This window comes from Eptesicus fuscus, chromosome 18, assembly GCF_027574615.1.
Source record: "Eptesicus fuscus isolate TK198812 chromosome 18, DD_ASM_mEF_20220401, whole genome shotgun sequence".
Taxonomy (NCBI): Eukaryota; Metazoa; Chordata; class Mammalia; order Chiroptera; family Vespertilionidae; genus Eptesicus; species Eptesicus fuscus.
This window is the reverse complement of record NC_072490.1, coordinates 42,049,034-42,063,350: the sequence shown is the minus strand read 5'-3', so window position 1 is coordinate 42,063,350 and position 14,317 is coordinate 42,049,034. Positions and strand designations below refer to the sequence as shown.

At 50.3% G+C, this 14,317-nt stretch overlaps 1 protein-coding gene across 3 annotated transcripts in view; it reads right to left on the bottom strand.

Annotated features, from left to right (window-relative positions):
* CACNA1D (calcium voltage-gated channel subunit alpha1 D) overlaps nt 1–14,317 on the bottom strand; it is a 295,364-nt gene that overhangs the window by 101,501 nt on the left and 179,546 nt on the right. For all 3 annotated transcript variants that reach the window (XM_008146330.2, XM_008146333.2, XM_008146329.3), the window contains exon 9: nt 994–1,163. In XM_008146330.2, the coding sequence (XP_008144552.2) occupies nt 994–1,163 (170 nt within the window). The remainder of the gene's footprint in view (nt 1–993; nt 1,164–14,317) is intronic.

The following is a 14,317-nucleotide window of genomic DNA, read 5'->3' as shown; positions in this document are numbered from 1 at the left end:
GCCTTCCCCAGAAGGAGCACACACAACCTCTCCATCTCGGGAGTCCTCCCGGCATCAGCGCCGGCCCTGCTGAATGAAGGAACGACTGCATGACGCCTGAGGGGCTCCGCTCACTGGAGCTCCCTCGGCCGTCTTCTGAGAGGCAGTGCCTCGCTTGGTTTCCCAGGCCTCTCAATGGACATACACCTCTGAAATAGGGTGTCGGTCTTTACTACCAACTATTCTAGATTGGAAACAAATCACAAATATCTTAGTCAAACCCACTGCTAAATGTCAGCACCCGCTTTACCCGAGGCACGGACGGCCCCGGGGAGAGGAAGAGCACGCCTGTGAGAAGAGTCTATGGTAGGACAGACGTCTTGATGGACACGGACGATGAATTCCAGTGGTCGACTGAGCACTGGGCCTTGCTACTGCGGGAAGTGCTGGGGGTGCCTGGTGTCCGTGTGGGGACCGGCGCGGGGGAGGGGGGGGCGCTCCTCAGCAGCCACACTGACTCACATGCCTCCTAACGCTGCCCAGAACTGGCTTCTTCTCAGCCCCTAATGGGCCAAGCATTTGGCTTCCCCTGGCTGGCGCAGGTGGGAGCCGCTTCAGGCAGCAGAGGGGTAGAGAGGGCCCCTGCTCTCCAAGTTCCAATGACACTGCTCACTAAGGGAAGGCACCACAGCTTTGTCTCCTGTGATGCAGGCGAATGTGCTCTTCCCACACCTGGTCCCGCTCCGAGGGGCTTGCTGAATGCCTGAGGCGATCGGTGAGTCTGTCTGACCCTCTGCCACTATAACGCCATGTGACCAGAAACAACTCTAAAATCCACACCTTGGCAGAAATCCAGAGGCAGGTACATGCACTTGTGCTCTCGGATGTGCAGGCAGAGGGAACCGATGGCTGAGGGGCCCTGGGTCTCAGGCCGGGTCAGGGGGCAGGCATGCCTGTTGCCGGGCAGCTCTGCATTGCACACACACTGGTCAGGAGTGGGAAGGTGCTACATACTATTTCGTTTGCTTTCCTCTCCTCCTTCCTCCTCATTCTCTGGATCAATGTCTTCCGCCTGGGTGATCCAGTCCAAGTAGCCCTTCAGGTCCTCTTCCAGCTGCTGCTTCTCCCGCAGTTTCTGGAAATCGCCCCGGGCTTTCGCCTTCTCCCTTTCTTTTGAGAATTCTCTGAGGGGGGGGCAAGAGAACAAGCACATGTCAGGACCCTGCGGGGACCCGCAGCCTGAGCCGCCTGCCCTGCGGCACCACAGCCTCGTGGCAGGACACACGGCGTGAGTGCAGCCACACGAGCACAGCAACAGGGCCACACACGTGGACAGACAGGACAGTGGCTTCCCAAGCAAGACTGTGGGTGTGAGAGCTGCAGAGACCACCCCACACACATGCACCCGCTCCTAGCAAACAACCCCCCTCCAGGATTCCGGAGATTCCCAAGGAGCCTAGGCCAAAAGCACCATGTGCCGTCAGGGCAGGCCTGACACCTCCCACCCCAGGGGCCTGACTTGAAGGTTCCCTCCACCCTCCACCCCCCACCCCCGCCCCAGACAGCAGGCATCACACTTCAAAGAGAAAGGACCCGGGAGGGCCAAGGTGTGGTCACAGAGCACACCAAGTCAGTGTTGCTGCAATAGTTCCAGAAACGCAGCATTCCTAATGTGTGCTGGCCCCTCTGTCCAAAACAAGAGCCCTGAGAGGCGGAGCAGTCCAGGCTCCCTCCCACCACCCGCAGGTTCCGGAAGAGCAGTGGACAGACTCAGGGGAGACCCACACCTCAGCCCCGGTCCCCCATCCCAGCCAGGAAGCGGAGCACTGGTGAGGCATCACTGTTTGCTTAACCCCGCTGCTTGCCATGATCTGCCCCCAAGCCTTCCTGCAGGAGGTGCGAGGCAGTGCGGCCTGCTGCCCGTCTAGAGGAGCACCTGCCCCGGGAAGGCTCGGCGGACATGTCCACTTCCCAACCGGCCGCCTTCACTCCGCCTTCGTGTCTGTACTACATCTATGCGCACACACAGATCCCCACATTGCTCAGCAAGTCTGAGAGTCAGGTGGACGATTACCCACTTTCATATACAAGGAACCATCTGCCTTTCCAGCCGAGAATTGTTCCAGGAGCCAAGTTATGTGAGTTGCGGATTAATAAGTATCATGAAAAAGCTGCTAAGAAAGATGAGGTTCCAGGCAGCGCAGCATCTGCACACAGACCCCTGGGTTCCGACCGAGGTCACATCTGCCTGCCTCTGCCTTCCTCCCAACCCAAAGCCAGCACATCTCCCTTTCAGGGGCCACATTAACCCAACCCCAATGACAAAGGGGAAACAACCTGCCTACAGAAAGCCAACCCCCATTCTCTCTCCTCACCCCCCTCTCCACCCTGGGCTGTCGAGGGCTGAACAGATACGTGAACAGCCAGTGACGCCGGCACTTCAGGTAAGTAACTGGCATCCTTGCCAAGGCTCACCCTCTGCCCTCAGTTTGAAAGGACACACTCATTGCTCATCACCCACTCTCCTGACGCTCCGGAAGCTGTGCTTGGCTCTGTGGGGGCCGGTCCGTCCCCATGGTCACCTTCAGGGAAGCAAGGAGGGCAGGGCTGTGCTGCCTCCTGGGCCCGGATCCCAGAGGAGCGCCCTCCAGGGGTCGGCAGGGGAGCGGTGAAGACCCTGAGATGTTGTCTGCACTCCCCGCTCGGAGGCCTCTCCTCCCGGGGGAGAACACCTTGTGTCTCAAAAAAGAAGGTGCAAACCATACCCTGAGAAAGACTAGAGGCTCCTGGGCCTCCCGGGCTCCCTGAGATACAGGACGTGCCTAACTCGGTCCTGGGTAGATTCACCAAATTCACGTGAACTTCGGAAAAGCCACACCCAATCCAGAATCACATCCCTGAACAAGAGGAGGCCCTGGAGTGTCTCGTGTCAACATGAAAACGTATTATGCAATGTTTCCTTAAGCACTCTGTAAGGAACAAGCATGTGGACCTTCAAACCCGTTGTTACCCAGAGCACCCAAGTACAGATCTCTGGGCATGTTCTGGTTCTGAACTTAGAGCACTAAGCGTGCACGATTACATACAAACACCGTATTCTTATTTCGGTTACATATCTGACCTGAGTTCTTGAAAAAAAATGACCAAGATAGTGAAAGAGTTACCCTGGATCTCTTACCCTTTGAGGCAGCATGGAGGGACCTGGAGAGTATCATGCTAAGTGAAATAAGCCAGTCAGAGAAAGACAAGTATCACATGATCTCACTCATATGTGGAACAAATATCTAATGAACAAAATAGATCCAGAGACACAGAAGCATGGAACAGACTGGCAAATCTCAGAGGGGAGGTGGCAGGGGGGAGGTGGATGGGGAGAGAATAACTGGGGAACCGATATGCATATATTTACAGCCCAAGGACATAAACAGTAGTGTGGTGAAGGCCTGGGAGGCGTGGATGTGGAGTGGAGAGGGTTCATGAGGGGAAAAAGAGGCATCTGTAATACTTTCAACAATAAATATAAATTAAAAAAAAAAACAGTTACCCTGAAATGTAAGGACTTTATAAATGGGAGGTTTGCTTTAATATCATATTTTGTGAAGTTTTCTTGCATTAGGAATACAGAAACCCCTCTAACAAGCTGCATTGCTGTTGCCCATTTTGGGTTGTCGGGACATGGTAAAGCATGCAGGAGTAAATTTACGATGACTAAAATTTCTGAGAATGAAAAAGACTGCAGAGACCGCCAGGTCCTGGCTTATGGCCCCTTTATTTTAAACAATAATAGTCACTATTACAAAAGTTCATATAACAAAACGTTCACATTCCTGAAGGGCCAAATACTTAGCAGGCATTAACATTCAGTGATTTGGACAGAACTAAGATGTACTGGGCATGAACCTCCCGTTGCCAGTTATGAGGCAGAGTGGAGGAGGAGGTGCGGGAATAAACCGGCTGCCCCCTCAGTCCTCCCAGGCCACACTGGGCGCCGCGTCTGTGGGCCCGGATGGAGAGCCAGCTCGGGCCGCTTTTCTTTTCTGAGCTTCAGTCTCCTCGTGTGCAAAGCAGACACAAGACCTGCTCTACTGTTTCACAAGGATTAAATAAAACATGCAATGAGATGATTCTGTGGCACTCACAAAACACTGTACAGATGTGGAGTTCCAATGTATACTATTTAGCTGTGGAATCCGGGCCTAAAAGAGGCGATTGGAGGAGCTCTCTCAAATCCCAAAGGGAGGGAAATTGCCAACAGCTCTGCCTGGGCTCTCAGCCACACGACCCCTGCAGAACTGAGAAGCACGGAAGGACACATAAGATCCAGGGCTCAGAGGACGTGGCGGAGGCCCTGGGTGCCCTGTCCACCCTGTACTGCCCTCACTCAGTGGAAATAACTCAGCCCCATCACAACAACCCTGCCATTCCAGAAAAATCTCACTGATTCCAGGGACTTTCGTATGAAACTCACACAAAAGTTTTCCCTTTTGTGTAAAAATGGATCATTTTAGAAGCCTATTACTAAGGGATAAAATAACAGTCACTATTTCCAAAGTTGATTTGACAAAACTATGGGTAGAAACCAACAGACTTTTACAAGTGACTAGAAATCTGACAACTCACATGTGATAGAAGCCTTCTTGTTCCAGATCCGAATCTGTTTATGGCGCAATCCAATGAAGAAAGATATAAGAAGGGGCTGGACCAAAAAGGACACAGCATGCTACCCTTTGCATACAAGACAGAGGAAATACGGAAACATGCATATGTTACTACGGGATGTTTCTGAGGATAAAGCGGAAAATAAGGGACAGGGCCAAATGGGAGTAGAGGGGATAAAGTAGGAGAGGCAGTTCGAAGTACAGTTGTTGTTTTTATAGTTTTGACTTTCAGAATCATGTTAATGTTATATACGTCAAAATTTTTGAACAGGTATGAGATGGAGGGAAAATACCCCTAAAGCAGAAGCAAATTAAGAGACAAATGCATCTGCCCTAGCTGGGTTGGCTCAATGGCTAGAGCGTCGGCCTGCAGACTGAAGGGTCCCAGGTTCGATTCCAGTCAAGGGCACATGCCTGGGTTGTGGGCTCGATCCCCAGTAGGGGGCGTGCAAGAGGCAGCCAATCAGTGATTCTCTCTCATCATTGATGTTTCTATCTCTCTCTCTCCCCTCCCTCCCTCCCTCTCCCTTCCTCTCTGAAATCAATAAAAATATTTTTAAAAAGAGAGAGACAAATGCATCTGATTGTATTTCAAATGAAATCATAGCCACACTGAAGGAGAAAGACCAAAGTAAGCAAGTAGCTTATAATCATTTGACTGGCACTCAGGCTCGGGCAGGACCAGGGTGAGGGAAGAATGTAAAGTGCTGAACTCTTTTTAGGAGGTTTGCTGCGTTTTGGAAGCAATATGGTCAAACAATGCTGACGGTATTTCAGATGTATTACAGGACCTGACAAATGAATAAATGTGCCAATGTGGTTGGGAGCCAGGGTTCTCACTGTGGAGGGAGGGATACAGAAATGTGGGAGAGAGGAGGGCTAGAGAGAACCCTCCGGAGATGGACTGGAACTCTAGCCCACCGCCACCTTAAACAGGTATGGGTGTGAACTGATGATCTCTAAATATAAAGGATGCATTTGTGTATGCAAATGCACATATTTCCTCTGTCTATTGAAAGCACCTAGAACCAAAGATACCCAGTAGTGATGAGCACAACGGGCACCCAGATCTTGGTCTCTAATACCATTTCCCATGAAAAGGAACCAATAGTCTTTGGTGAAATGGCCGATTCAGGGGAAGAGCAGGATAGGAACAAGACAAAACAAGTAAAGAAGGTCTTTTAAAAAACACACCCAAACAATTAAATAAAAAACATGATGAGGGCATGCCATATGGATATAGGAGCCAAAGCAGTGCCTCTCACTGGCCAAATCTGTGATTGCGCCCCAAAAGTTATAACTAAGGGTAGTAATGAACTATAAAATATTTTTGAAAGTCAGTCCGCACTCTTATAGATGACAGATAAAAAGCACACGAGATAAATCACTAATAAGTGAATTCAAATAAACGATAGATGTGCTATTCTTATAGCTGTTCACTGTGCTATTCTTATAACATTTCTGTAGTTTGAAACACAAAAAGATTTTAAGGGTTTGGAAACTGTAACCATGGTAAACAAATGCAAATTTGCATTTTATGTTTTCATTTCCGCTCACCAGCCAGATGGCAGGCTCCTTGCGGGAATGGACAATGCTGTCCATTTCTTAGGTTTTTCTTTCCATGTCTCCGTCTCCCCCAGGAGGTCCCCCTTTAAGCAGCCATGCAGGAAGTCTGGGTACCAAACAAATGCACACAACAGAACAAGCCTATCCTTAAGAGGCCAGAATGCATCAGGACAGCAAGCCCACAGCCCCGAGATCTCCCAGGCGCGTGAAAGGACTGTGACCGAGCCAGACATGCCGTCCGCAGCAGCCTCCGCCACCAGCCTGCAATAGTCCCTTACCACTGACATGCCTCACGGGGCGGTGGATTGGCTGTCTCCGGGTTGTTAGAGAATCTTCCCTCCAGGCCCATGTACTTTGGAAGGAGCCATTTCTCAGGGAGGAACCTCCCTGCCAGCTGGACAACTACCAAGTGTCTTATGGGGCCGGTCTGCCCACACCTCGTCCACCGAAGCGCCTGACGAAGTCGGGGCCAGAGTGTGTCATCGGCTTTGCTTCCCTCTTGGCTTCTGGTTTCTACTGCAGACCTGACTTCATCCTGGTGCTGTCCTGCTCAGGATGCCTCGTGGCTCCTCCCCGCCGCCCTCAAGAATCAAGGTCAAATGCTTCAGGCTGGCACACAGGCTCCTAGCCTTCTCCCACAGGACACGCCAGCTTGCTTTCCCCTCCTATAAACGTACACCTTGTATTTTGGCTTCACTCTTCTCAATTCCTCAATGCTCTGAGCCCCTGTCCACAGAATGCCATCCACCTGAACAGCCGTCTTCCATCTTTAATTCCAGCTCACCTTCCAAGACACAGCTTTCTGTGGCTCCCCCATCCAGAGTCCTGCCTCCTGCGAATCACCAGGGCACTCTGCTCACTGAACGCCAAGACACGGATGTGTGTGCGCCCTCTCCCAGCTGGCCTCCACGGCGTGATATTAGGAGCAGAGCCCAGCGCGATGCCTCACCCCCACCCTCCCTGGAGAGTGCCTACTGTGAGGGAGGGGCCGTTCTTTCCCTCAGGGAACAGACACTGAGGAAACTGAGGCTCTGGGAGGTTGGTCACACAAGACGGGTTTAAGGACCTCAACACGGGCACATCAGAGGCAGAGGAAGGAGAGGGCAGAGTATGAAGGGATGAGTTTCAAAAACGGGCCTTAAATCCCAAAATAAGATATTGGGGTTGCTTCCCTGTAGGCAATGGGGAACCAACAGAAGTTTGGTAGGAGAGAGTCCTTATCGGCTTTGTTTTGCAGGAGTTACTTGGGAAGATGAGATCAGAATAAGAGATAATGGTGGTGAAGCAGCCAGAAGGCATTCAGTAAACAACGAGTGAGATTGCGTAGATTCAACACCAATAAAAATGCAAGGTGAAAGTAATATGGTTCTGATAAAATTCCCATCTTTCTCACACGATAATACGGAGAAGCACCTGGGAGGCCTGGCACTGCTGACCCCCAACCACCCCCACTCTCTGGGCAGGTTCACCTCCACCCCTTTTTGTGCTGGTGCCCGAGGTTTGGCACCCCCACGTGCTGTCACCCCAGTAAACACGGACCTTCCCGCAGGGCCGGATGATGCCCACCTGCCATGTAGACATCCCCTGCCGATCTGCTCAGGAAAGAAAGTGGGGTAGGTAGGGAGGCAGAGGAAGGGCGAACAAGAGGTCAGATGGAGAAGAGAAGGGCCCTGAGATACACCCACCTGAGCCCACCGCCACCTTAGAGTCCTTCACCCGAGACTGCGCCAGCCCTGGGCCCCACCCATCAACCCCCCCCCGCCCCCCCCCCCCCCGGGCAGCCACAGCAGGATCTGGGCCTTCGCTGCTGGGGGCTGACCTGGTTTCCTGCAGGAGAGCCCAACTGGGCCACGGCCCCTCATTCTAGTAATAACAGAAACAAACCTCGTGTATTTCAACCTTTATCTGGAGCCCTCAACCTGTCTTTGCATGCACTGTCCCTCAGGCCCCTCGCGACCTCAGTGTGGCACAAGCAGGAGGAGGATTTTCTCTCCCGTCTCACAAAGACCAAGACTGGGGTTCCACAAGGTACTGTGCTGGCCCCACGCACGTGCCCCCCACACAGGGACCCCGCGGCTCCTAAACATTGCTCTTTCCACGGGATGCCAACTCCTCTGTCTCCTGGCTCAGGAGATGCACAGAGTGGACGCTTATTGGTCAGGATCAGGAAGAGAGGGCGGGGCAGAATGCACTGCTTACCCCACATCCCATCTTCCACAGCCCCAACACAAGCTCAGAGAAAGGTTACAGCACCCTTTCTGCTCATCTCCCCATGAGACACCACCCGGGAAAGACTCTCTGTGCCTGGACCCAGCCAGTCTTCCTCCTTGGGAGCCCTTTCCACCCCCACACCCCCCTCCCCAGGGGCTGGGCACATGCAGAGAACTCCCCAAGCCTGACATTGCCCGAATTTCCAGGCCCTGACATCCTGCTCTCTGGGAGTCCTGGCTCATCAGCACTGCTGGGGAGAATACCGAGCCTGAATCAAGCCACTGCATTCAAAGGCAGTGCAGGGCCCCGGATGCCACAGATGCCGAAGGATGACCCACCATTTGCTCTGGAATATGTTAGTTTCAGATGCCCCATAAAATAAAGGGACCACTAGAAGTCATGTTAATTTAGAGATAGTGCTTTTTTTCTTGGATTGTAATGCTCTTTGCTCTAACCCGACTCACACAAATAAAATTTAGATAAATTAAATACTTTAAAATATATACACACGCAGAAAACAAACACAAACAAGCATAAAACCTACAGTGAGCAAGGCCAACAGAATCTCTAGGTCCCAGATTTCAGGCAAAACAGAGGATTCAGAGATTCACTCCTCCCCCCCCCCCCCCCAAAAAAAAAACACCAAAAACAATAAAAAGGCAGCATTTATAAAAAGTAGGGGGAAGTTGAAGAGTAACCCACTAATTTTTTATCATTAGAGGCCAGTCTTCCTTAGACCTAAATTATTTCCTCTACACAGACATAAAGGAAAGAAAACAGATGAAAAAGTAGTTTGGTTCAAAAAATATTTTCTTATTTAAATCTAATTTTTTTGGAAAGCATGTAAGTTCAGTTTCTGTTCAAGAAACTAAGTGTTTTGTTATTTTAAAAATCAACAATAAAGTGTGATGTTTCACAATAAATTTAAATTAGTGGCACTGATTCGGTTCAAAGTTCATCAAAATCATTGGCTTTGCTCCAGTTTTTCCTCAATCAATCACAAAAAGCCAAGATTAGCCAAAGTATGTTCTTGTTCTCTCTGCGTGAGACAAACGGGCCAAGATGGGGGCAGGGGCCTTGGGATGCAGCTCTCCATCAACAAGATCCACTCCTTTGCAGGGAAGAATCAGGGAGGGGCAGAGCGCTAACCTGTGACAGCATCCTTCAAGGGCAAGCTAGGCACTCGCCGCCAAGTAGAGGGGAGTCCCTGGCTGGCCAAAGGGACAAGAGAGCATGAAGGACTCTTGCTTACACAGTAAATATGTTAAGGGGCATTTTTAACAATCTTATTTCTAATCATCAAAACACGCTGTAACTATTCTTTGGGAACTCATTACTGAAATAAACCCCATGGTGCATCCTTTCATGAAGATTCGGTGCCTCCTAATTTTTCGGTTTGCAAAGGTTTGGGTGTATTGAGATTTCCTCAAAACAACCCTCCCCTTTTCATGCATGTCCTTGACTGCTTTTGTTGACATACAAGTCTCTGAAGATGCATTAAACAGCAAACAGTTTTCATCTCTGGGGAAGATGAACCATTTTCAAAGTAGGTGATTCCTAGAGTTTAATGACTAGGTTGAGTTATCCGCTGTGAACGGCAGGTGAGCGGGCCGGGTACATGGGGCACTATGCCACAGGAACGGGGGTGGGGACGGAGTGAACAAATGCACCAGCTGTCCGGTGCTCTTTGACCGCCCCTGGTCCTTTCGGACCACTTGTCCTCGCACTCGGTACCCCAGCCGCCCTGAAGTTCACTCATTCTCTCCAAGGCACAGAGCTCTCTTTTAGCTCTAGGCCACTGTGTCATTCCCTAAACCTCAACTGCCCCTCTACGACCCCACTTGTCTGGGTCGGCCTATAAGGACATTTCTCCAATGTCCTTAAGAGTCTCCTAGGTAAGAGTCCCACTTGTGTAGAATTTATTTCATAGTCCTACAATTGTTATTCAATATTCCCTTTACCACACTAGACCGGAAGGTCTGTGAAGGAGGCGCTGTGTCTCTTATCTTTGTATATTGGTTCCTTATCACAAACCCTGGCTATTAGTAGTTGCTCGATAAGAATAGGCTGAGTTTATTTAACAGATAGAACCATAGGCTCATGGTCATGTCAGAGGCATGGACAGTATGCTCTGTGTTACATGTATTGGATCACAAATGCCCATGTTAGTTTCTATCACCTAAAATTGTCACTAAGAAACAAAAAGAAAGACAGCCAGAATCCTGTACAAGTCTAAAAAAATCATGCATGGGAATAAACTACCTCTTGCTTCTTAGACTGAAGCACACCTTTCCTTTGCCCCATCTCCTTGTCTGGGGACAGAGGAACGCTCTCTCTTTGAAGACTGGGTTTCCATGGCTACCAAAGACTTTCCAATGCTCCTACCAGGCAATTTCCCCCGCTGGTAAGCATCCATGCAGGTTGCATGCTAAAAGTTAGACTTCTTGTTTCATTCTAAACACACACACACACAACACACACACACACACACACACACACACATTTTAAGAGATATTCTTTAAAAAAAAACACACACATGGGCTCTCTTGCCTGACATCACTTTCTCTGAAAGAACTCATTCATCAATCAAATGAGCCAAGCCAACATCATACTTTTTTCATGACGGGCTTCAAACACTGCTGCTAAAGATGTCACTTGAGATACACAACTCAGTAGACTTGACAGATCCCAGTTTTCCAGTTCTTAAAGAAAAATAAGGAAAATGTATACCTGAAGTATGATTGGGGAGGGTGGAAGAACCATTAAAATTAAACATGTTTGAAGGTACCAGCCACCTCAGGGCATGGCGGACTTGGGCAGCGCTGGCTTGCTGTGTGAAGGGCCTGGTGGGTTACACAGCTGGACCTGCCTGTGCAAACATCTGCTGGCTGGGTCTGACTACTGATGAGAAGAAGCTGGAACTAAGCCTACCTGCTGGGATGTCCTCAAAGCAAAACCTATAGGAATTTCAGCCCCAACCCCACCCACTGGTCAGGTCAAAGGCAAGTCACCTGGCGAGAGGCCCTGAGAGGAGATGGCGTCTCCCTCCCAGCAGGACTCTTCCTTGAAAGGCAGGCAGGGTGGGAAGTGCCCTTGCTGAATCACCAGGCTTAGTTCAGAACAAGGGAACAAGCATCATATTATAGGGGAGGTGCAGGGATCCAGAGAGATCCACCCCCAGGAACAGGATCCCCAAGGACCCCTTGAGCTAGAATGGAACTTGTTCACACCCGGTTTTAAGAGGGAAAAGAGACCAATTTCTCTGAAGCCTCCATATTCCACTAGTCCACTTTGTTTTGGGTAATTAATTCCAGGCAGAGAAAGAAACTGACAAAGCATGGAGAACAGAATAGCTCAGGAGATATCAACACATTCCCAGTCTGATAGATGGGATCCCACGGGGGCTCCACGCCCCCCTCACCAGACACAGAAAGAACTTCCAACTGCGGAGACAAGCAGATCGAGAGTTAATCCCTCCCTTACTAGGATTTTTCTTACTTACTAGCTGTGTGATTTTGAGAAAAAGGATAAACCTCTCTGAGCTTTGCTTTCCTCATCTGTAAAACAGAGGCAAAGCTACTTCATCAAACAGTAGTGAAGGGTGAAAGAAATGAACGAATAAAGCAGTCATCCAGTGCCTGGCATATTTCAGCTGCTATCTCAACAATTATAAGCAATAAAACATTCTCTCATACAATCCATAGCCCAGAGTTGACAATGAAATCCACAGATCACTCCTCCTCAGCTGAGAGGCACTGGCCCGGAACTATCTTCCGCATCAACTCCTTCAGTCCATCACCACCACCGCCGCCCCAGAGCTCTCCTCAGTGCGTGCCACCGTGGGAGGCACCAGCTCCTTCCGGGCCCAGCTCTCCCCGATCACTTGATTTTCAAACACCTCAACAGCTCCCATGAATTAAGAGATCCTGTCTCCCTCAGTGGGTGTTCCCAACTACGCACCCATGTTTGGTCCACAGCTCACCGGCCAGCACAGACGCACCGGCAGCCTCACTAGCCCCAGACACATGGTGCACCTGCTTTCCTCACACTCTGGGGGTCTGGAATGTGCCCTCCTTGCTCCCCATCCTTACAAATGCCGGTCCTTCAACGCCCTCCCCTGAGTCTGGCTTCCTCAGGGGAGCCCTCTCGGCTCTACCAACCCTTCATTACACTCCTCGGGCACACTGCTAGGTACAGGTGGTGCTAAAGGATACTCGGCTGAGAGCGGACGAGGGGGGACCAGGACTCCTCTGGGGAGGCGGTGTGCCATCGCCCATGGGTTAGAATCCTTCAGCGGCAGCAAAAGCCTCTGACCCAGAAGCTGAAAAGCCCCGAATGCTTGAAGGCTCCAAGGCTGCCAGCAGGTAATTTAAACCAAGATTTATTTTAAAGCAGAGCTTCATGGGAATGATCTTTTACCCCTGAATCTGAACTCTTATGACAATCAGACTTAGAGAAATTAGGTTAGGGTTTCTAGTGCCACTCCAGGTCCTGGAAAGATGTGGGGCCTGGAGAGAAGAGCAGCGAGTGAGTGTTCAGATTGCAAACAAGAAGGCTTTTCAAACCGCAGGAACCCCCTTCTAGAAGGAGACTGCAAGCTGGCCAACGCTGAGCACATCTCACATTGGGAAAGGTCTCTTCAATAAATTGAATTTACAAAGTCCCTCCCCATCCACTTCTCTTCTAGGACCTAGGACAGCGCTGGAAGAAAACTACACAGCCCTGGTGCTCGCCAAGTCTAGGGATGAGGAAACCTTGACTGGAGAAGGGAATTACATTGACCAATGTCACGATTCTAGGCATTACAAAGCCAGGATGAGAGCCAGGACGCTGACCTTGCGCTCTTCCAACTACAACAGGTGGAAACCAATAACCACAGCAACTAGTAACGCCCTCGGACAAAGGAGCCACCGAAGGCCCGGCAGCACTCAGAGATGCCAACCACAGCACCGCCACACCTTCGGCTGGGCTAGCCGCACTGTCTGTGGAGAGACTAAAGCTTCTGACACACTTCAAGCTAGGTGAGCCTAGAACACTGGGGGCTGGACAACATCACCCCAGACCAAGTGAGCCAGGGTCCCCCTAAGCTGAGGCCTCTCCCCCATCAGAAGACCTCCTACCACTAAGCCTCTGCCCTCTTCACTGAGGACTTCAGTGAATGTCTGCAACCCCTGGCTTCTGCCCAGAAGCCAATCCCTGGCTTTTCAACTCCCTGACATGTTAATCTCCAATGACCTTCTCCTCCATGCTACTTCAGCCACCCAATTCCACTGTCAAACCCTAAATTCCACCACCCCAAATCACAAATTCAAGATTTCTGCTGACCACCACCTCCTTTCATCCCAGCTGACTTGTTCGACAACTCCCACTATAAACATTGCTAACCTCTTTGGAACCAGTCCAAAAAGGTTAAGAACGCATTTTCTCTCAATCCATTAGGCCTCTCCTTCCCTCTTAATCTATGACCCATCAGTGATGTTCTTGCCGAGACGCTAATCACTCTTCCATCTTTTTACTGTACACAGATAGCAAAACTGTCACCCCAGATGAACTCAAATACTCCTTTTCTCTTCTCCATGGCTGGGTATGAGCAGTCAAGCATGGCTACAGGAAGTAATACAATAGGACAGACTGCCATCAATATAGATCCACCATAGCCAGCTTCCAGAGACACCTCAATGCTACCTTTAATCTTCTACCTCGGTTCTCTGGCCCACGCACTCCCTGACTCCCTGGAATGACTATTTTGAGCCTTCCCCACTCTCTTTAGACATATGACTCTGCCACTTACCCACTCAGCCTCAGCAGTTAACCTTGCCTCCTGCCTCAGAAAAACTAGGAAATCAGACAGGAAGACTCCCAGCTTCCCACTACCACACCAAACTTATACCTGCCCCATTTTC